The following is a 20,828-nucleotide window of genomic DNA, read 5'->3' on the forward strand; positions in this document are numbered from 1 at the left end:
CAACTAATCCAAGCTATTCCTTTGCCTTTTAGTTATCGCGCGCTGTACAAGTACCGGCCGCAGAACTCCGATGAGCTGGAGCTGCTGGAGGGGGATCTGGTGCATGTGCTGGAGAAGTGCGACGACGGATGGTTCGTGGGCACCTCGCAGCGCACCGGCTGCTTTGGCACATTCCCCGGCAACTATGTGGAACGCGCCTAAGGCGGAGCCATCGAGACGGGTGTGGGACACCCGAATACGAGTACCAAAATACCCAAACAAAAAAAAATCGTTCACCTCTAATCTTAATGAATTTGTAGTCTAATACCGAGGGAGTAATGTGGAATAACCGAAGCCAGGCCAGGCCAGGCCAGGGCAGGGCAGGGCAGCTGGACACACGGAGGAAGTTCTAAGATTAATTATGATTTGATTTAACTGAATTACTTTATGTTGTTGTTGAATTCTTCTTATTTCCCTAATACTGTTCTCCTGCTTGCTTTGCGTTTGCCGTAACGTAAAACTATTTATTTATTTTTAAACAGAGCATTAATTTTATCAATGTTGGAATTATGTTTATTTATACTCGAACACAACACACCACACCACACCACACCACACACAATATTAACTAGAGAACCCTGACAGCACACCAACGCCACCAGCACCCCCACTCTCTCCCAACAAATCCCAATATCAAAGAGAACTAAATTAAGATCATACATGCATATGTACCCTTGTCGTTTACCTACTAATTTTAACTAGTCACAGATAATTTCCAAAAAAGAAAACCAGAACACAATGATGGAGAACCGTTGAACTACAAAAAAAAAACAAGTGCCTTAAAGTTGAAAGTTTAATGACTAAAAATGAAGTTAAACTAAATTAATTAAATGAAGGATGGAAAATGAAACAAACACAAAGCTGCAATATGCTATGAACCAAGTGCCTCTGTTGAGTCGGAGTCAAAAGTGAGTCAAGTAGCAAACCAAAATATTCTCAAGCCGATTCAACAGATTTAATCATTTAGTTTAATCATTACAAAACGAGCGTTTATTACACAGACACTGTTGCAAGCGTATTTAGTACATAAATAAATAAACAAAAAAACGAAAGAGTTATACGAGAATTTAATATTTTGTTTGTGATAAAGTAAATGTCTCAATTGATGGAATAGAATTAAGTGAAAAGCAAGAGGGATGCCTGCGGATGGGGTTCCAGATAATTATATCTTTTACGACGCAAACAAACTATAGAATCAGTCAAGCAGCTAAGTTAATGTTATCTTCGCCTGTTTTTAGCAACTTTAACTAATTTGTGTAACTTCTCTACACTAGGTACAAATATCCAAAACAGTTTCTGAGTGTATACAAATTATATATTCTTCATTTGGGATTTGACTGACATTCCTTTCTTAACATAAGTTAAACTGTAGACCGGTAACTACATGCATCCTTCTGGCTGCTGGCCACGTCACGTTTGGGCCAACTTTCGCTTTCGCTCCTGCTTCAGCTCTCGCTTGACCGCCCGCTGTTCCAGCTCCTCGGTATATTCCGCATACATGGCCAGTAGCGCGGGATAGAGCTTGTGATAGTCCTGCAGATCCTCCACAGTCACCTGCATGTTATCGAAGGCGATGGCCACCTGTTGCATATCCTCCACACTGGGCAGGCGCGGGCACTTGGCGTAACGCTGCGAGAAATGGGTGAGAATTGTGTGCTTGGCTCCCATGTTGCGTCCCTGCTGGATGGCCTGGGAGATGGTGCTGTGCGTCTTGATGCGCGCCTCCTCCTCCAGATCGTCCTCCATGGTGGCCTCGTGAATGAGAACTGTGGAGTTGCGTCCCAGCTCGATGAGGTCCAGGCAAGGCATGGTGTCGCCGCTGTAAGTGATCTTGATGGGCTCTCCCTCGTGTTTTGCCTTCAGGGTGAGGCTCACGCCAAAGGAATTGGTGCAGTGCCTGACCAGACAGGTGGCAATCGCAGTTATGCCCAACGGTTCCACTGCCTCTCCTGTCAGGGGGCTGGCCAAGAGCTCTCCGTTGCCCATCAAAGTGTACGCATCCTCAATCTCCTCGATCTGGCGATGGTAGAACTGCAGCCATGGCTCGATCTGCCGTGGAGCTAACAGGAGAAGCGGCGGAGCCATCGGGGACAGCTGCCTGCGCTCCCTCAGCAACCCAATCAGTCCAATGTGATGATCCGCGTGCAGGTGAGACACGTACACAGCCTGCAGCTGCCGCAGCACCTCTGCGGCTTTTGTGCTGCCATAGAGCCGAACAATCTGTCCGTACGTTCCCTCTCCGCAGTCGAGCAGCATGAACGCCTCTGCCGCAGTCTGGATCAGAATGGAGCTGACGTTGCGCGTCTTGTTGGGAATGCAGGAGCCCGTGCCCAGGAAGATGATTCTTGGGTAGCTGCTGGCTGGCGATACCGCTGGGAAGTCAGTCTGGGCCTTCAGCTTGGCCAGCAGCTCCGTGAAGCCGGGCACGGCATGCGTCTCCTTGACATACTCCTCTGGCGTAAGCTTGGCTGCCAGGGTTTGGTCGAGACCTATGCGAAATGCAAGTGAGATCAGTGGATCAGTGGATCAGAATGGATATCTGCAGTGGTACTCACCTTTCTTGGGACGCAGATGGAAGCTCGTCATGGACACCACGCCCTGTTCCGTTTCCGTGCCTGCATCCGCCTCTGCATCGGGGTCTGCCTCATCCAGCTTGGTTTTCTTCAGGTTATGGCTAAGGTTCTGACTCTGGCAGGGCAGCTGTTCCCTGAGGAGTGGAAATATCTGAGGCGCCAGCTGGTGCAGCTGATGCTGAATGCGGTGGGCAGCCGCGTAACCCGAGAATTGGTTGTGTGGGGAATTCAGGTAAATGTGCTGCGTGCCAGGCGAGAAATTGCTCCGCAAAAAGCTCTGATAGCCCGGACAGCAGGTGATTTCATGCGGAGTAAAGTGCACCACCAATGCCACCTCCGTGAGCTGCTGTTCGCCCAGATCTTTGATGGTCTTGGCATGGGTAAGCAGTCCGCCAAGGTAGTGCTCACTGGGCACATCTAGGAACACAAAGGAGAGCGCCGTTTCGCCGGGCTCCGTGACATCCACGGAGCGAACCGTCTTGCCATCGGGCAGCGTGATGTCGTGGCCGTTCTTTAGCTGCCCCAGAAGCGGACCCGGCGGCACGCCCTTCTCCACACACTTGACCAAGTTGAGGGCACCCGGACGGGGCTTCAGTTGGCAGATGTAGTTGATCACCACCTTCTCCGGATCCTCCACGCTCTCCAGCGGCAGCGAAGTCACCTTCAGAATGGAGTCCTCAAAGCAGCCGCCGGCGGTGCAGTCAACCGTTTGCATTTGCAGATTCTTCAGCACAACGAAGCGCCGCATAGACTGCAGCATGGTGGCGAGATGCGACGGCCCGTGCAGGCCCACGCTGCGCACGCCAGCATCCTGAATAGTCAGCGCCAGGCCAGGCAGTCCGCCCACAGCCGCCCACGTGTTGCGCGTCACGAAGATTTGCTCCAGGCGCGACAGACGCGTCTTGTACTCGTGTGCCAGCCGCTGGGTGCCTTCGCCGCAGTTGAACAGGTAACGGGACTGGTCCGTGAACAGATAGACGGCACTGGGGGAGCCATTGGCTCCAGCTCCGAGCACCTGGAGGCTCACCGTGCCGGGCACCACCGAAGCCAGCTTCTTGCGCAGCACATTTGGCTCTCGCTCGTACTTGGGCCCCGTCAACGGATCCGTGGCCGAGGCAATGGCAGCCACAGAGCTGCTCATCTTCAGTTTTCGTAGTGTTCCATAAAGCGGGGTCCTCGCTAATTTCAACAAAATCATTCGTATTTCGTTTGCCCCGCGGAACTCTGACGGTGTGGCCGGTCGTCGCGTGTTGTTACTCGATGAACAGCTGTTGTCCAATGTCGAATTATTGTTTGCATGTTTAACGGACCGAGAATGTTTGACAAAACTGCATTTTCAATGAAAATAATTTTTTTTTTGTTACATGTGCATATGAGTAGTTGCATTCTATATAAGAAATGATTCTCAACAATAAAAACAAAATCCAGTAAATTTGAATTCATCTTGCAATACGGCAACTACACAGAAATGCTTTCGACACAGCGGCATCTGGCGGAAGAAGAGTGAACGTACAATTTGTGCAGTACTTAAAGTGACAGTACTTCGATGACAATTCTACATGATTTCAAACTTGGCGCACACGTTGCAGCCCTGGAAATGATGCATATTTCGGTATATTTCCGAGGGTCTGTCGGTATACTTGATCGATAACTCCGCGGTGTTACTGGTAAACTGAACAGCGGTCACACTCTTCTCCACGTGCGTTTGTTTGGCTTGTGCCGGCGCTAAATTTATTCGTATTTCCTCAAAAAATTAACAAGGAAAACCCTCCTGGAAATGGTATTCTTCACGTGCAACATATGCGGCGAGTCCGTGAAGAAGCCGTCGGTGGAGAAGCACTACCAGACGCGTTGTCGCGGCAAAGACAAGAACGTTTCCTGCATGGACTGCCTCAAAGACTTTTACGGCGAGGAGTACGTTGCCCACACGAAATGCATCTCAGAGGCCCAGAAGTACGCCAACCAAAATCAGAGTTTTGTGGCCAAGGAGTCGCGCAACAAGAATGCCCAGAAACAGGAGAGCTGGATGGACATCATACGCGCCATTCTCGACAGCAGCGAGTACAACCTGACGCCAGCGCTGCGCACCGCCTTCCAGCGGCTGCAGAGCGTCGACAATGTGCCCCGAAAGAAGGCAAAGTTCGAGAACTTTGTGGGCAACTGCATGCGCATGCCCCGACAGCAGGCCACCCAGGTGTGGGACATACTTGAGAAGGAGCTCAACAAGATGAAGGAGGCCAAGCAGGAGGAACTGGCCAGGGCCAAGGCAGCCAAGGAGGCGTCTCAGAATGGCAAGGCCGAGAAGAAGAACGGCACGACTGAGGTGGAGTCGGAGGCTGAGGCGGAGGCAGAGGCGCCTCCCAAGAAGAAGTCAAAGGTGGCAGTCGAACCAGAAGAGGAAGCCGCTCCCGAGGCATCCGAAGGCAGTAGCAGCGACTTTGATTGGCCCACTCAGCTGGCCAAGATTGTGTCCAAGCAGGCCGACGGCATCTTTCTGGAGAAGCTGAAAAAGAAGCTGCTGAAAAAGTACTCCAAGCACGTGGCTGTGGACGAGCTGAGCGACAAACAGGCAAAGAAGTTCAACAAAAGATTCGACAAGCAACTGAAGCTGTGTGCGACGCTGCGACTAGATGGGGACCTGGTCAAGTCGTGCTAGCACTGAAGGAAGTCGAACATAGGTTGACGAGTAGGAAATAAATGTTGTAAGCTGAACACGTACATCTTGCAATGTTCCTCTGTTTATTTCATTCCGGATCACTTTAGGATCTGTACTTGAGGTACCAGCTGCTGGCATTGGCGCAGCTGGTTGCGGGTCTCCACGCACTGCGGCGTCTGATGGAAGCGCTTGGCCGGGCAGTTGAGGATCATCTCGTTGGCCACGCACTCCATGACAAGCCCAGCATAGGGATGGCAACCAAAGCGAGCCATGCGCTTGGCCAGCGACTTGACGCCCTTGTGGGGCAGCAGCGAGAGAGCTGCAAGGGAAATCGATCAGCGAATCAGACCAGCTGTAGCCATTGGCAACCCACCGTGCTTATCGCACTGGATATAGGTTCGATACATCAGTTCCTCGTCCGCATCGTTTGCCAGTTCGCTCTCCAAATGCTCCCGCACCGCTGCGAGATCCAGCGACTGTCGATTGCTGCCCAAGAATCGATCGGTGCCATTGAAAGTGCACTCGGCGGTGCACTGCCCGAAGAGAGGTCAGAGAGGTGCTGAGGTCAAATTGATCGGCTGGCTGTACTCACAAACATGTAGGTCTGCTCCTCCTGCTCTGTTGTGTAGTGAATCTTCTCGTGCCACTCCATCTGGCAGTCGCTGAAGTGGGGACTCTCGTCGTGCAGATCACAGCAAAAGTCGTGCTGCAAGGGTAAGTGAGGAAGAATGGCTTTATCCACTTGCAAGTCCCCTTCCCACGTGTCATCTTAAAGTTTATTCACCATTGTATCGGAGTTGAGTTCGCAACCCTCGTCCAGATCTGGGACAGACTTGGCCATAGCCCAACCGCAAAAGAGAAGCAGCCACAGTGCGCGGACGTCCACCCGCTGCAGTCTCATGTTCCGATTCGCTTTGTGTGGCAATGAGTCGGACGGGGGGTGGCTTTTATGGTTCAGAATGGAAGGAAGGCATCGGGCTAATTTGGCGTAACATTTGATGGTTTTTAATTTGTGGCTTAATTTACGTGTTTAATTACTCCAAGCAAAAGTGCTGCATCATTTGGTCATATGTTTGATGTATGGAGAGTGCATCACGGGTGCAGTGCCAGTGGCTGTGTCGCCGTTCCGCTCCAGTTCCTGGAACGCATTTCACTTCCATTAGCCCCTGCGGCAGCACTCGAAGATAAATGATAAATGAAAAGGCGAGGGCATCCATCACCGATCAAGCGGGGCATAATGTTCAACGCTTCCAAATATAGCAAAAAATATGATGGAGAGCGCCGAAACACGCACTTTCTTCTTGTTGGACATGCCCACGGCAATGACGATGGCGCTGATGCCTTACAAATGCATGCGGAAGTATTGCCTCATTCCATGCCATCCCATCCCCCGTACATCCCGTGGCCATTCTGTCTGCGTTCAGCTGCAACTAATTAACCGAGAAATGCATCATAAATAGTCAAACTGCCGCTCCCTGCACTCCAGCCCCAGCCCCAGTTCCAGTTCCAGTTCGAGATTCAGCTCCTCGGGGCAACAGACGATCGTCATCAGTCAAGGCGCAGACGTTGCGTCGCTGCCTCTGGCTCAGAAGTCCCCGTATGTTTATTTTTGACTCGCACAACAGAGCTGTGGATTGGGGTAAGCATTGGGTGTGGATTCTATGTCTTTCGTTCGAATGGAGATGAGAATTTGGGGGGCAAGAGCAATCAAGCGGCACGTGCCGCCTGAAGTTCATTTAGTAGGAATTGGAACGCCGTAACTGGCTAGGCGCAACCCCATCCACAGATCAGCCAAATAAGACCAACAACCATCATTTAATGGGTAAAAAGTATTTAATACATTGTTGCTCTCTTATCACTAATATATATTACTATTTTGTATATCTTTCAGGGAATCGAAGCGCTTTGCCACATCATAAAGATGGAGGTTGAGGATCGCAGCTCTCCGATGTACGGATGTCCTCCTTCCCACAGAAGATCGAGGAATGCTGGCGGCTCCTACTTTTGCTGCAATCAGTAGTGCCGATTCCCCATCGAAGTGGCTGAATTATGATGGTGAAACTGAATCGGAATAAGGCGCAGGTTAACATTAGCATACACAGACGTACCTTATTTACCATTCTGTAAACATACAATATTTGTTACAAATAAAAACATAGCATACTTTCGGGGAGCTATGATTATATTTATTTCAAATTTATGAAGTATCTTTTCGGGGCTGCTTTGATTGAGAAAAATATAGCATACGTTCAGGCGGCTAAACTCGTATTACAAAATAGCGCCAAACAGCCATATCCTGCAGTCCTTGAGGTCCTTGACGGATGAAAACGGTACAGGAGATGCTCCCGATTACGAGGAGGCGTGGCATGTCTTGATACGACAGAAAACAGCCGAGTTATGGCGTTGTAAGGATTCCACTTACAAATAACGGACAATGGCGTTATCCTCAAAGTCCTTGCACCCGAAGTGATTGCAAAGGATCCGGGACATTGTCCCGTTTACGAGGAGGCGTCGCATGTCCTGATACGACAGGAAACAGCCGAGCTATAGCGTTGCAAGGGTTCCATTTAAATACAACGGTAAAAAGGCATTATCCTTCATGTCCTTGAACCCGAAGTGATTGCAAAGGATCCGCGACATTGTCCCGATCACGAGGAGGCGTCGCATGTCCTGATCAGCCCACAAACGAAGGAGAAAACAACAAAACAAATATCCTGTTGTTGTTGTCCCTTATGTGGTTGTTGTTGTTGTACAAAAAAAGTTGTTTTTGTTGTTGTTGTACAACAAGAAAATGTTTGTTGTACAACAACCACGTCGTGTTCACAGTAGCGCCCCCACTACAACAACGGCCACTTCTGGAACTAAAATGACATAGCTAGGTTTCGAACCAAATCAACCCCCAAAAGATACTTCATAAATTTGGCTAAAATGCGAGCACATCACCCCAGAAGTATGCAACGCTTTTTATTGCGGATTAAATATGTTTACAGAATGGCCATTTACATATGTGTGCATGTACATTTGTGTACGTTTTGTATGCTTATGTTAATAATTATGTCTAACTCTCAGAGTGGAATCCAGCCACTTCGTAGCCAGCCAGCCTTCCTTGATCCTCTGCGGGAGAAGGCTGCAATCACAGGGCATTCCGCTCTCCAGCTGGACGACCACATAGTTGAGCTCAATTTGGGTATACGATACCGATATCGTAAAATAGTGCTAAATCGGCTCTTTGTGTATCTTCGTCCTCCAACTCCATGACGTCGAAGAGCGTTTTGATTCTCTGAAAATACAATCACGAACATATGTACATAGGTAAGCAGAGAGCAGCTGGCAGAGTCAATGTAATACACCTTACCTTCTCAGTGAATCGCTTGACAGTATACACAGATGCTGCGGCAAAAAGGAATCCCTGATCACTGCCTGGCATCAGTTGCAAGTGCAGAGACAGTCGGCGGAGGGCATCCATTACAGCTCTAAACATCCAGACGAATGGCCCGGCGAGCTGGCGCTAAAATCACAAAAAATAAACCTTATTTCCAAAATGATCTTCCAATATAAATAATAAATAATTCAATTGCGAATGCGAATGTTTCTTTTTCTGTTTGTAATGCAGCGTAATCAAATCATTGTAATCATCTTCTGGCATTTGTGGATTTTATTCGAACTGCAACAGCTAGCCCGAAGCATACGGCCCCAAGGCAATTGGAGCAGACTCCAGGCAGCCTGCAACGTTCACGCTATGTGGCATCCACTCCACACACAGGGAAACGCACGCATACAGCCAGACAGCAAAACAGCACAGGGAGTGCCGTGCCGTGGCGTGGCGCATGTAACGGTTAGACGAGCACCGACCCGACCCGAAGAATCCACAGGGCGGCAGCGGCGAGTCAATCGAAATTCTGTTGTCAAAGCGTGCGGTTCGTTCGGTCTCGCGTGTAGAGGAACCGAAAGCCACAAGAAGGCAAGAAAGAAGCAGAAGGAATCGCAGGAGACAGTCGCCACTTGGAGCGACCAGTTCCAAAAATTCAGACAGACAGAGACCAAAGACCATAAACCATAGCCCGTGCATATAGAAATTGCTATGCGCAGATAGTGCGGTGCGGCCAGTGGCACTTTATTTATAAATTCTCTATATTTTTGGATCAAACTTGGGGCGGAAAGCAAAAGTGTTTCAAGTATTCGTCTCGTACCATCTCGGTTCGGTGTGTGCTGTGTTCCGTGTGTTCGCGTGAAAATGCCTTTGGCGAAATTTTGAAATATCAAAATCGAGAAACGCGTACTTAATCCACAAAAAAACACATACAAATAATCCCAAATGATGTACTTAAGCAACAAACTGTGTTCCTGGCTGCTGCTGCTGCTGGCGGTGGTGTGCTGCAGCCCCATCCTGGTCAGCGGACAGTTCGAGCACTATCTGGACAGCCTGCGCTCCAATGAGCTGTACGAGTTCGTCGACGATGGATCCGCATCGGGCAGCATCCAGTTCCTGCCCAAGGGCGACAGCGAACGCACCGTCCTGCAATTGGAGCAGCCAATCAGCTTCTATGGCGAGCAGTACGAGCAGCTCTATGTGAGTAAAAGTTTGTTCAGTGGGGAGCCATTTCCAGTTTCAGTTATTCAGGCTACACGCTACAAAGTAGCTTGAAAATTGTGCACTGCACTGAATGAATTTTTGCAGCAGACGATAAGGCATTCCCCACCCCGATCGCTGATAAACGTGTTCGTTCGCTCAATCATTATGCACATACTCTCAGTCGTACACAACAGTTCAATAGTTTCCAGCTTAAAGTCGGTGTGGAAGACATTCTATTTCGGCTGACGGAGCATGTGTTTGTTGTGTTCCGAGTATTTTATTTATAGACGACATTAATTTTCGGCAAAACATGACAGGACGGACACCGATTTCCACACCACACACAGCAGCAGCAGCAGCAGCAGCAGCAGCAGCAGCCACGAGTGTCAAAATCAACATATATTTCGATGCTCTAGCTCTAGGTAGCCGCAGTCTTTGAGCACATGTACAATTTACACGCTCTTGAGGGTGGTCCATATCCATGGATGGCGGGCAAAAGCCTAGGCAAAACGAGAACCCATTGATGTGAGCTGATGTGATGTGTGATGTCGCTGTGCCGCCTTGGCCATCTGCCAAAGTTGCCTGAGCATTTTGGTTCTGAGTGTTTCAGCATTTGGCATCGAGAGTTATGAGTTCTCCGCCAGCGCCTGTCGAGAGTGCGAGAGTGTCGCCTATTTTTGTAGCGTATTTGTCTTTTGTCTTTGTCTGTGTTGCTTTGTATTTGTTAGTTAATTAACTGAATTTATGTGTCTGACGTAGAAAAATAGCACGCGGCACAGAATCGGAATCGGTGCGTTTTATTATGGCCATAGGCCACAGATACTAAACATAAATTTCAGTTGGAATTCCAACCGGGCGGGAGTAGTCTCGCAAAGAAGTGCCCGACAGCCGCTTCAAAGCGCTGCTCCATTCCAAAATTATATTAATAGATTCCGTCATCGTCAATTATCGTGTGAATAACCGGGAGAGAGGTTAGATACTTTCGAGAGTTCACACAAAAAGTACTATACCCATGGGGGAACTCGCATATATACTTTCTGATAAGCATTTGCTTTCATTGCACACAAAAGCCTCAACAGCCCGAAGAATGGTTAAATATACCGTGCAAACTGTCTGTCCGTGGATAATCCAATGGAACTACAAACAAAACTCTTAACAAACAGACTCTTAACATTAACCAAATTGCGTAGAAACAACAAACAAGGCCACACAAATCACCTGCCAAAAGATGCCAAGAAATTCCTAGCACCCCGGCAGATGCTTTGGTTTGGCAACCATTTGCCAGTGCAGCAGACACATTGCAACATGCCAACGGCCCGCGGAGCTGAGGTGCGCCCGTGGTGCCGGCTATCCTGGAGGTGCAGTCAGATTTATGCTTGGGTCAGTGCTGCCACATTTCGAACACCTGTGCTCCAATTCCAATTCCAATTCCAATTCAAATTTCTTTCTGCTCAAACACACAAAAATTGTTGTTTATGTAGAAGGAATGCATCGCTGTGGATATGCTGGAGTTGGGGCTGTAGGGGGAGAAACTAGATCGAACTAATTGCAGCCAGAGGATTGCGGATGTGGTTGCTGCTTCTGGCGTGGGAGTCAATTAGTTAGACAGTCCCAGTCCCGTCTGAGATCACTTATCGCATCCCTTCAAATGATCATTTGCCGCCTTGTTAATGGTTTGTTGCTGCTTGCTTCCCGCCATGAGAACTCCCATTCTGGAGTTAAGTGGCCCGTTAGCACTTCACGGAGGGGTTCTAGAATGCCTCTTTGAAGTGCCATATGGCAATGCCAAGTACTTCCACTTGAACTGACTGTGATCCCTGAGGCGCACTTCCTAATTTCCCTTTGGGCTTGTCTCCGTTTTCCCTTCACACAGATCAATACCAATGGCATCCTGACGTTCAACGTGGAATTCCCCGAGTACTTGAATCAGCCCTTCCCCCTGGAGTATCCCTCGATAGCCGCCTTCTACTCGAACGTGGATACATCGAACAGCGGGGATGAGACCTCCATCTCGCTATTCCAGACCAAGGATCCAGCCACCCTGGACAGAGCTTCGCAGCTGGTGCGCTACGCCTTCAGCGAACAGGCCGCATTCGAGGCGCAACAAGTGGTTGTGGCCACCTGGCACAACGTCGGCTACTTCGACTCCAAAACGGACAAGGTGAACACGTTCCAAGTGGCGCTGATTGCCAACGAACTGCAGACCTTTGTGCAGTTCATCTACCCAGAGGGCGGCCTCAACTGGCTCCAGGGCGAGTCCTTGGGCCTTGGCCTGCCCGACATTCGCGCTCAGGCTGGTTTCGTGGCTGAGGACGGACGTTACTACAGCTTGAATGGATCTGGATCGGCGAATGTAAGTGCCAGAGAGAGAGAGAGATACCACAATGGGGGGATCTCCAATTGATTTCTTGTACCTCTTTCAGGCCCGTTTCCTTAGCGAGAGCACGAACCTGGGTGTGTCCGGTGTCTGGCTGTTCGAGGTGGCTCCAGTGGCGGCGCAGCAGAACGTGCGCATCCCCGACAATGCAGAGACTTGGACAGAGTCGCCAGCTCTGGCGCAAAGCTGCCAGGCGAATGGACATCAGTGCCACGACAAGGCGCAGTGTCACGACAAGGCCGAGGGCTACTGCTGCGTCTGCGAACCGGGATTCTACGGCAACGGCAAGGCTTGTCTGGCCAATGATCTGCCCATTCGTGTGACGGGCACGCTGGCGGGTGAGCTGAACGGCCGCCCGGTGGACGAGCAGGCCAAGCTGCAGTCGTACGTTGTGACCACCGATGCCAGATCCTACACGACCATCAACCCACTGAGCGTGGAGCAGGGTGCCCAGATCCGGCTGATCCTGCCGCTGCTCACGACCGTGCCCTGGCTGTTCGCCAAGTCGGTGAATGGAGCCTCGAATGGCTACCAGCTGACGGGCGGCGACTACGAGCACATCTCGCGCATCCAGTTCGAGTCGGGGGAGACGCTGCACGTGAATCAGACCTTCCAGGGCCTCAACTACTGGGACCAGCTGGCCGTCAAAATCGAAATCTACGGCGAGGTGCCAACCGTTCAGTCGGGTGCCACACTCCACCTGCCCGACTACATCGATGAGTATCGCTTCGTGCGGCCCGGGGAGCTGCAGTCCGTGCAGACGCATCAGCTGGAGCTTGTGGAGGAGCAGCGTGTGATCAGCTTCCAGGTGGACCAGCGCATTCTGTACCAGAGCTGCCTGCGCGACGACGAGGCCGATCCATCCGACACCAGCGTCATGCAGAAGGTCTCCAAGATCGCCCTGGACTTTGTGGAGCGTGACCAGGCGCTGCGCATCAGCGCCATGAGCAAGATCGGTGTGGATGCCGAGTCCAATGCCTGCACCGACGGCACTGGCCAGTGCGTGGAGAACTCCGTCTGTGTGCCGTATGAGGACACCTACCGCTGCGACTGTCGCCACGGCTATGCCGCCCAGCTGGACGAGCGCGGCCTCGAGGTCTGTGTGGATGTGGATGAGTGCGCCCTGGGCACCCATGTGTGCGATGAGAATGCTCTCTGCGAGAACAACGAGGGCGGATTCACTTGCTTCTGCTCCGAGGGATTCCAGGGTAACGGCTACAGATGCCTGTCCAACAGCAGTGAGAGCGACAGAGCTGGCGACAACACCGCCGACAACATTGAGTACTCCACTCCAGCCAACCAGGTGGCAGTCGATGAACCAAGCTCCGAGAATGAGACTGAGAATGAGAACGAGTCTGATCGCAATGCAAATCCAGATGCCAATTCCGATGCCAACCAGTATCCCTATCCCTATCCCAATGCAAGTGAGGAGGAACAGGGCCACGCACAATCGGATGAGTGTTATGTGAGTGCAAGGACCATTTCAAGGCCATTCAGTCATTCTCTGCATAAATCTTATCTCTGTGAATCTCGTTCCTCCAGCGCTGCTCTCCCGATGCCGACTGCTATGAGGGACGCTGCACATGCCGCGAAAGCTTCACTGGCGATGGTTACCAGTGCTCCAATCTGTGCGGCCATGACGAGGCCTGGGAGCGCGGACGCTGCGTTCCCATTCTGCTCGATGCGGAGGTGGATCCCTCGTGCGACTTTCTCGGCAACTGTCGCTGCCCGGAGGGCTACCAAATCACCGACGATGGTCACATTTGTCGCTACACGCTGGATACCGATTTGGAGAAGAATGGAGACTTGGGTGAGTGCAGGAGCAACTTGATTTTGGGTCACTTATTGACTCACCTCTTGTAGTTCCTTGCGACGTGGATGCCAACTGCCATATTAATGCAACTTGCGACTGGTACGATCACGAGCTGCGTCACATTTGCACCTGCAACGCGGGCTTCAGCGGCGACGGCTATGCTTGTGAGCCCATCGATGATTCCTGCGCGATTGTAAGTACTGACACAACACGAACCTCTACCCAACAGTTTTTGGTATATATCCTGACCTGCTTGTAGAAACCCGAGATCTGCGACGCTCATGCCACGTGCACCTACAACGATCAAGAAGGCAAATCCGAGTGCGTGTGCGAGCGCGGCTACGAGGGCGATGGTTACCGCTGCCAGCTGGCACCGGAGTGTGAGGCCGCGGAGCATTGCGGGGAGAACGCCTTCTGTGATTCCGGTGTGTGCCAGTGCCAGGAGGACTACGAGCGGGATGTGAGCGACAGGTGCGTGCCGGCCGGCCGTTGCGGCACCGTCTTCTGCGGCTCCAATGCCATCTGCAAATGGGACTCGGTGCAGAGCGTTCAGTACTGCGACTGCCTCGAGGGCTATCAGGGTGATGCTCTGGTGGGTTGCCTCAGCAAACCCACGCCCTGCAATGTGAGGAATACCTGCGGCATTCATGCCACCTGTGAGCCAACAGAGTAAGTTCACTGCCACAGCAGGAGAATGGAGGAGGTTCATTATAATATTTTATTTATATTCTCTGCTTTCAGGGATCCCGCCAATTACGAGTGCCAGTGCATCGCCGGCTACCATGGCGATGGCTACGTGTGTATCGAGGAGCAGAATTGCCTCAACAACCCCACGCTCTGCGACATGAACGCCAAGTGCCACTCGACCAACTCCGGCCTGGTCTGCGCGTGCAATCAAGGTGAGTGAGTCTTCACTTCTTGGACGGGACTGGCAGCTTGTCAGTTGCGACGACCTTCTCCTCGCTGGGACAGCACGAGTTGAAGAAGCAAAAGCCGAATATGGACAGGGCCAGCACCACGTTAAAGTAGCCATTATTCCTGTCCCATGTCTGGGGATGCATGAAGAACTCACGCATCGACAACAGGGCCGATCCTGGCTTCTTCACTTCTTCGTTCATGTTCTGCATAAAGCGACGGTCTGCCACAGTCGGTCGGCGCTTCAGCCTGGCGACGATCTGATGCCGCATCGTTGCACATCGCAAGGAGTTGCTGCCCGACAGGCGCGACATCTTCGTGAGCATTTTCTGAACAATACGCATGTTTGGGGCTCTTGGGTTGATTCGAAAATGAAACTGGAAATTTGTTGGGTTTAGCCAAAAGAAAAATATGAGAATGCCGAGTCGAGAATGGAGACTGAATGAACTGGAATTGGCAGAGCCTACTCGTACTTACTTTTAGTTAACCTTTCTCCTTGCAGGTTTCTATGGAAACGGCTCCGTGTGCTTCGAGCGGCAGCAGCATGACTCGGACTTTCTCATTGTCAGCCAGGGCGTGGTCATTGTCCGAGTTCCGCTCAACGGACGCAATGTTCTGCCCATTTCGGTGGCCTCGATGGCCATCGGCCTGGACAAGGACTGCGTGGAGGGTCGCGTCTACTGGGGCGACATCTCGGCCAAGAAGATTGTGAGTGCCAAGTACGATGGCACCGACGCCCGTCCCTTCATTACCACGGGTAAGCTGGCTTAGGTCCAGGTCTCTGGAGGAGAAGGAGCTCTGCCTAATGTTTGCTTTCCCCGTATCGCTTAGACATTGAGTCGCCCGAGGGCATTGCAATTGATGTGATTTCCCGTCGGCTCTACTGGACTGACTCCGTCAAGGACACAATTGAGGTGGCCAGCCTGGACGATCCCACGCTGCGTGCGGTGGTTATCAGCAAGCAGCTGGTGAATCCTCGCGGCATTGCCGTGGATCCCTACAGAGAGTAAGAACAGTCGACACATGCACGAAGCTCAGCATTTGTGACTCTTTTCTCGATTCACAGAAAGCTTTTCTGGTCGGACTGGGATCGCTCCTCGCCCAAGATTGAGTTCTCCGACTTGGACGGCACTGGACGCGAACTGCTGCTGGGCAAGGACGCCGTCACCCTGCCCAACTCTCTGGTGGTGCTGGAGAACAGCGGCGAGTTGTGCTACGCGGATGCGGGAACCAAGAAGGTGGAGTGCATTCATCCACAGAACCGCCAGACCCGCACCATTTCCAACGAGCTGTCCTATCCATTCGGGCTCACCTTTACCCACGATCAGTTTTACTGGACCGACTGGACCACGTGAGCAGCACTTAGCCTTATCGCTCTTCCTTCAATTGATTGATATACTTTCCAGCAAAAAACTGGAGAGCGTTGACGCCCTGGGAACCCGCCAGAAGCCCATTCAGACCCCATTCTTTGGCAGCCACAAGATGTACGGCATGACGGTCGTCGAGCAGAACTGTCCACAGTACCAGAGCCCCTGTCAGATCAACAATGGAGGCTGCACAGACGCCCGACTCTGTCTGGTGAACCGCAAGGCTCCCTCGGGCAAGAGCTGCAAGTGCACCAGCGCCTCTACCGGCTGCAGTCAGCAGCCATCGCCCTATCCCGGCTACTGAGTCAAGGTCAAGAGTCAACTCTAAATTGACAAATTATTTTTCGATACGTATACAGAGAAGCACAAACACAAAGAAAATACAAACAAAACAAAGAGTTAAGAAACGCTAACTAAATTAAATGTACTAACTAGGAATGCCTGTGTGCCATTTTATGTAAATCAACACTGAAAACTTAATACAAAATAAAAGTAAGCACCCGCATGTGGGTCTAGAAATAAAAATAAATCCTCAACTTTGCCTAACTAAACTGATGGATACTTAAACCTCTTTGGAGTTCACACTCCACAGCAGCGTTTCCAACTATATTTTGAGTTTATTGTGAATTCTGTTCGGCATGCCTTAAAGAGCATCGATAAATATTACAGCAAGTTTATATTCTCTAACTCTAATGATACCGCCAATGCCAGGATGCGGTTTAGTATTCTATCTTTTGTTTGTACATTGAGACATCGGTTCGATCTATGTTTGTGCTACTTAGTTGGTACACAGTTACACACAATCACCTAAGGACATGATGTATGTATGAGTGTTTGTACAGATCTATGCATGTAAATAAGTATCTGGTTGTGAGATTAGGGGCATAGATATATGTAGCTTAAACTATGCTTGCGTTTGAGACACTGGAATGCATTTCAATCCTTCCTCATTTGAGTTGAGTAAAATTTCCTTATAAAACTGCTTTTTGTTGTGCTTTAACTAACATTTTCAAGTGTGTTTTTGGGTGTGTGATAGTATGTGTAGGTACACCTGGGTTTTCTCCAGCTACACAACCACTACAGCGGTTCTACTTGGGATGTGTCTTCAAAATTCAATAGAGTTGCAGTTGCGTTTCCTAAGTCTAGACTCTACATCTATCGATAGTAGTGTTTGTGTTTGTGTATAGCTCATTGGAATTTGGTACAGTTGCCGACACTCTCAATGGGTCGGAGTAACATAGGTTATCGGTAACTACTCTTAATTCTAGATAACTCTAAGCTCTAGGTACTAGCTTCTGTTGTTTTGCGTTTTGCGTTTTGCGTTTTGCGTTTTGCCAATGCTCTAATAGTGGTTTTAGTTTTGCTCTTGAATGCTGTTTGGTTGGTTCTTAATATCTCTAGTGTTTCTATGTATATATATACAAATTGGTTGGTTTTTTTTTTTTTTGTAAAGCATTTGAGTATACCAAAGCCCGTTTCAAACTACGTTATGAAAACCTTTTCCATTTCTGTTTTTTATATATATACTTTCTTCTTCCCGTTGTGTAAAACAATTCAAAGAGTTTTACAAAACTTGGGTACAATAATTATATGTGTGAGTGTGGTTGGTGTTTGGTGTTTGTGTGTATAGTACATGACATCGATAGCACCTTCATATAAGTATCTACATATATGTGGTATATATAGTAGATAGTGTGAGGAGGAAGTTAAGCCGCACCGAATTGGTGCCGAATTGTTTAGTCTATACCTAGGGTATATACACTTAGAATTTCATAGAGTTTGCTATGCTCCTCGGATATGCTGGAAACGGATTAGGGTCGGGTCGTATGCTCTCATACATTATGTATAGTATAGTTTTGTATGTACAGTACAGTTAGCTAGATCATCATCATTCGTATGCTATCCAATAGTTTAACTACATATCTTGTTCCCAAAACACAATTTTTGCCTCAACTTTGTTTGTTTTTAAAGCATAAATACTCGTAATAATTACTCCTATACTTATACTGCATGTTCCTTAGAGACTTCCTTCTACGTAATCTATCATACATATGTATATCCATAGCTTAACCTTCGAGGGAGGAACTGGGACTGGGGGACTGGGGGACTGGGACTGGGACGCACACCACAGACGTTGGGCGGGTTTGGTTTTTTTTGGTTTTTGGTCTCCTAATACTTTTGCTCTCAGAACTTATCTCTACGGTTGTGTCTGTGTGTGGGGGCCGTGTTCTATATCCATTTGTTCTTTGACATGGAGGAGCGGAGACGGCGCCCCCACATCAGGTTGTATCATACGATCGTTCCCTGCAAATGCTGAGGCGACGACACCTGCGACGACTGTGGGCCAAGCGAGTCCTGTGGCTGCAGCGAGCTACCAGCGCCCGATGAGGTGCTGGGACCTGGTCCCAGATCTGCCGTGTTGATGGCCAGCGAGGAGCCCGCACCCAGCATGCCACTAGTTGAGGATCCAGCTCCGGATGGGTTTATGCCGCCGCCGCCTCCTCCACCGCCACCCATCATGCAGGGCACGCCCAGCATGGGCGTGGGTTCCTCTGGCGGTGTAACCTGAAGGGAAATCTGGTTCTGCCGCAGGCGTTAGTCATCGGAGGGACTTTCTGGTGTGACTGTAACTCACCTCCATGCCAATGCTGCCATTGAGCGAGATCTTGATGGGATTGCTGTGGTTCGTGGCCTGCATCAGGGTCGTGAAGTGACTGATGCCGATCTCCTCCAGCGACGACTTTCGCCGGCCATGACTGACGCCAACACTGGGCAGTCCCTGCCTCAGCGAGGAGGAACGCCGCAGCAGTATATCGTTGTCGATCTGCAAGTACAAAGGAGCAGGGAAATATCCACGCAACAGTGGTCCGGATTAGTGTGTGGAGTAAACCCAGCGCAGGTGCTTGTGATACCAACAATATTCAATTACAACACAATACACATACACAAATTGGCTATACTTTCAGTTGAAATTGCACTTAAAGTTACTCAAAGTCACGCAAACAAATGGGCAAACCATGGAGGAAATATGGATACACAAGAATCAGCACTGCTGCTGCTCGTTCTACGTTTGACTCTCTGGTTTTGATTTGATTTTAGTCATAGATTCTGAGTCAAGGCAGCGTAGTGCTCTGCGTGGATTGTTGCTTCTGGCTGGCTCTTGGTTGCTGCTTCTGCTGCTGCGTCTGATGCTGCGTTGCTGTTGCTGATCGGACGAGTGCTTTGCGGCTTAACTTTCATACGAGAATTTTGATGCTTTGTGTGTAAGTGCAAGCATTGGTGTAGTTACTAGTTTGTTTTAGCCAATTTGTTAAGAACTTAACTAAGATAACGAGGTGTGAGTACTGCCGGACTGCGAACTGGAGCTGCCGGCCCATGGGCAGCCCTAATTCACATTCCCCCAGGACAGCGTCTCCGCTGCGGTCCACACAGGCAAAGGTCAAAGTGTGTAAGCCATATAAAGCGATCTTTAGAGATGATTTACAGCAATAATACGCTTTGATCTTGGAGACCGCAGAGTGAGCTACGAACCAACTGGTTCCCTTTGTGTGATTCCCAACGGAAATTGAACAAACCAACGTGAAGAAAGTGAATAAAATCAACAAACAAATAGAGATAGAGTGGGAAAGGGCAGTGGTGGTGGTGGTGGTGGTGGTGTGTGTGGGTGGGTGTGTGTTGGATAAAGGAATAATAGCCAACCCGCAATGAGTTACTCCGTCCACGCTGATTGCCAACCACCGTCGGACTGTCGGGTAGAGAAAGAGAATTCGATTTAATTTGCTGCATCGGTGGGGTACAGCGCTGCGAGGATGATCCATACCCGGCCAAAGTCTGAACGCTCTGCATTTGCATGGGGTTCAAACCGGCGATGCCGGAGCCGCGACGCGATCCAGCTCCGACGGCGGTGTTGGACATGTTTTGCATTTGGGGACCACAAGTGGCCCCCAGATTGATATTCGAGCAGAACGAGATGTTCGACTTGCGACGCGAATTGTGCCGTTCGAAGGTCTTTTGTGCCGAGAACGGCGACGGCCGCACCAAGTAGCTGTAGAGAAAAGTAAAAAGAAAAGGGATGAGTGGTGGCTCTGCTGTACAGTTGCTGAAACTCACATGAGATCGCCCTCCTCCAGCTTGAGATCACAGCTCGGATTGATTATCACATACGACAAGTGGTTCCGCTTCTCGCTCACATCATCGTAGTCGATGGTGGGCAGGTTCAGGGACTCCATGCGACTCCTCACCAGATTGGCAATCTCCGCTCGCTCGATCTGCTGTGCATGATTGTCCTTGGCCTCGTCCGCCAGATTGATGGAGTACTAAAAGAGGAAGCCAAAACGTTTTACTCCAAGCGAATGTTTGTTCGTTTAATAAAGTTCTGGTTGATCCAGAACGTCGCGGATCCATCAGTGGTAGTTGTTTTAGTTGTTGTTGTTGTTGTTGTTGTGAGACATGCTGGTGATAATAAAAACTTCATGCTGCAAAAGCCAGAGGGCGAATCAAGACGACCTACCTTAA

At 50.0% G+C, this 20,828-nt stretch overlaps 7 protein-coding genes across 51 annotated transcripts in view; 3 read left to right on the forward strand and 4 right to left on the reverse strand.

Moving 5' to 3' along the window:
* Window positions 1–1,087, forward strand: part of LOC117592457 (sorbin and SH3 domain-containing protein 1) — a 37,003-nt gene extending 35,916 nt beyond the window's left edge. For 29 of the 30 annotated variants that reach the window (XM_034286266.1, XM_034286260.1, XM_034286237.1 and 26 more), the window contains one exon: window positions 33–1,087. In XM_034286266.1, the coding sequence (XP_034142157.1) occupies window positions 33–201 (169 nt within the window). In that variant the 3' untranslated portion in view covers window positions 202–1,087. The remainder of the gene's footprint in view (window positions 1–32) is intronic. The other variant, XM_034286239.1, reaches the window with a different exon arrangement.
* Window positions 1,088–1,336: 249 nt separating this feature from the next.
* LOC117592463 (ribonuclease Z, mitochondrial) lies at window positions 1,337–3,860 on the reverse strand. The gene is made up of 2 exons (XM_034286291.1): window positions 2,595–3,860; window positions 1,337–2,528 (listed from the first exon to the last, which is right to left on the reverse strand). Exons 1-2 carry the CDS (start codon window positions 3,808–3,810, stop codon window positions 1,450–1,452), a joined length of 2,295 nt encoding a protein of 764 aa, XP_034142182.1. The 5' UTR covers window positions 3,811–3,860; the 3' UTR covers window positions 1,337–1,449.
* Window positions 3,861–4,290: 430 nt separating this feature from the next.
* On the forward strand, window positions 4,291–5,330 carry LOC117592467 (uncharacterized protein C16C10.8). The gene has a single exon (XM_034286303.1). It carries the CDS (start codon window positions 4,390–4,392, stop codon window positions 5,266–5,268), a length of 879 nt encoding a protein of 292 aa, XP_034142194.1. The 5' UTR covers window positions 4,291–4,389; the 3' UTR covers window positions 5,269–5,330.
* Window positions 5,331–5,345: 15 nt separating this feature from the next.
* LOC117592471 lies at window positions 5,346–6,202 on the reverse strand. Its single transcript, XM_034286307.1, has 4 exons — window positions 6,053–6,202; window positions 5,861–5,974; window positions 5,642–5,801; window positions 5,346–5,587 (listed from the first exon to the last, which is right to left on the reverse strand). Exons 1-4 carry the CDS (start codon window positions 6,167–6,169, stop codon window positions 5,367–5,369), a joined length of 612 nt encoding a protein of 203 aa, XP_034142198.1. The 5' UTR covers window positions 6,170–6,202; the 3' UTR covers window positions 5,346–5,366.
* Window positions 6,203–9,146: 2,944 nt separating this feature from the next.
* On the forward strand, window positions 9,147–16,846 carry LOC117592460 (nidogen). The gene is made up of 11 exons (XM_034286286.1): window positions 9,147–9,838; window positions 11,715–12,194; window positions 12,265–13,683; window positions 13,761–14,028; window positions 14,082–14,224; window positions 14,291–14,700; window positions 14,773–14,930; window positions 15,449–15,703; window positions 15,778–15,952; window positions 16,013–16,297; window positions 16,353–16,846. The coding sequence occupies exons 1-11, from the start codon at window positions 9,584–9,586 to the stop codon at window positions 16,615–16,617; spliced, it is 4,113 nt and encodes a 1,370-aa protein (XP_034142177.1). The 5' UTR covers window positions 9,147–9,583; the 3' UTR covers window positions 16,618–16,846.
* Window positions 14,736–15,360, reverse strand: LOC117592475. The gene has a single exon (XM_034286316.1). The coding sequence runs from the start codon at window positions 15,288–15,290 to the stop codon at window positions 14,943–14,945; it is 348 nt and encodes a 115-aa protein (XP_034142207.1). The 5' UTR covers window positions 15,291–15,360; the 3' UTR covers window positions 14,736–14,942.
* Window positions 16,847–18,490: 1,644 nt separating the features above from the next.
* LOC117592458 (potassium channel subfamily T member 2) overlaps window positions 18,491–20,828 on the reverse strand; it is an 81,930-nt gene continuing 79,592 nt past the window's right edge. For 14 of the 16 annotated variants that reach the window (XM_034286282.1, XM_034286279.1, XM_034286272.1 and 11 more), the window contains 4 exons: window positions 20,424–20,629; window positions 20,013–20,358; window positions 18,949–19,137; window positions 18,491–18,896 (listed from right to left, as the gene is read on the reverse strand). In XM_034286282.1, the coding sequence (XP_034142173.1) occupies window positions 18,603–18,896; window positions 18,949–19,137; window positions 20,013–20,358; window positions 20,424–20,629 (1,035 nt within the window). In that variant the 3' untranslated portion in view covers window positions 18,491–18,602. The remainder of the gene's footprint in view (window positions 18,897–18,948; window positions 19,138–20,012; window positions 20,359–20,423; window positions 20,630–20,828) is intronic. The other 2 variants (XM_034286285.1, XM_034286273.1) reach the window with 1 other exon arrangement.

This window comes from Drosophila guanche, unplaced genomic scaffold (assembly GCF_900245975.1).
Source record: "Drosophila guanche unplaced genomic scaffold, DGUA_6, whole genome shotgun sequence".
NCBI classification, from domain to species: domain Eukaryota; kingdom Metazoa; phylum Arthropoda; class Insecta; order Diptera; family Drosophilidae; genus Drosophila; species Drosophila guanche.

Bases quoted from the DNA above. Each gene is read 5' to 3' on its own strand.
- LOC117592463 (XM_034286291.1), bottom strand. From the start codon at position 3,810: ATGATTTTGTTGAAATTAGCGAGGACCCCGCTTTATGGAACACTACGA. The intron at 2,529-2,594 runs GTGAGTACCACT...CATTTCGCATAG, and splicing joins CCATCTGCGTCCCAAGAAAG to GTCTCGACCAAACCCTGGCA.
- LOC117592467 (XM_034286303.1), top strand. From the start codon at position 4,390: ATGGTATTCTTCACGTGCAACATATGCGGCGAGTCCGTGAAGAAGCCG.
- LOC117592471 (XM_034286307.1), bottom strand. From the start codon at position 6,169: ATGAGACTGCAGCGGGTGGACGTCCGCGCACTGTGGCTGCTTCTCTTT. The intron at 5,975-6,052 runs GTGAATAAACTT...TTACCCTTGCAG, and splicing joins AACTCAACTCCGATACAATG to CACGACTTTTGCTGTGATCT. The intron at 5,802-5,860 runs GTGAGTACAGCC...CTCTTCGGGCAG, and splicing joins AGGAGCAGACCTACATGTTT to TGCACCGCCGAGTGCACTTT.
- LOC117592460 (XM_034286286.1), top strand. From the start codon at position 9,584: ATGATGTACTTAAGCAACAAACTGTGTTCCTGGCTGCTGCTGCTGCTG. The intron at 13,684-13,760 runs GTGAGTGCAAGG...TCGTTCCTCCAG, and splicing joins CACAATCGGATGAGTGTTAT to CGCTGCTCTCCCGATGCCGA. The intron at 15,953-16,012 runs GTAAGAACAGTC...CTCGATTCACAG, and splicing joins GCCGTGGATCCCTACAGAGA to AAAGCTTTTCTGGTCGGACT.
- LOC117592475 (XM_034286316.1), bottom strand. From the start codon at position 15,290: ATGCGTATTGTTCAGAAAATGCTCACGAAGATGTCGCGCCTGTCGGGC.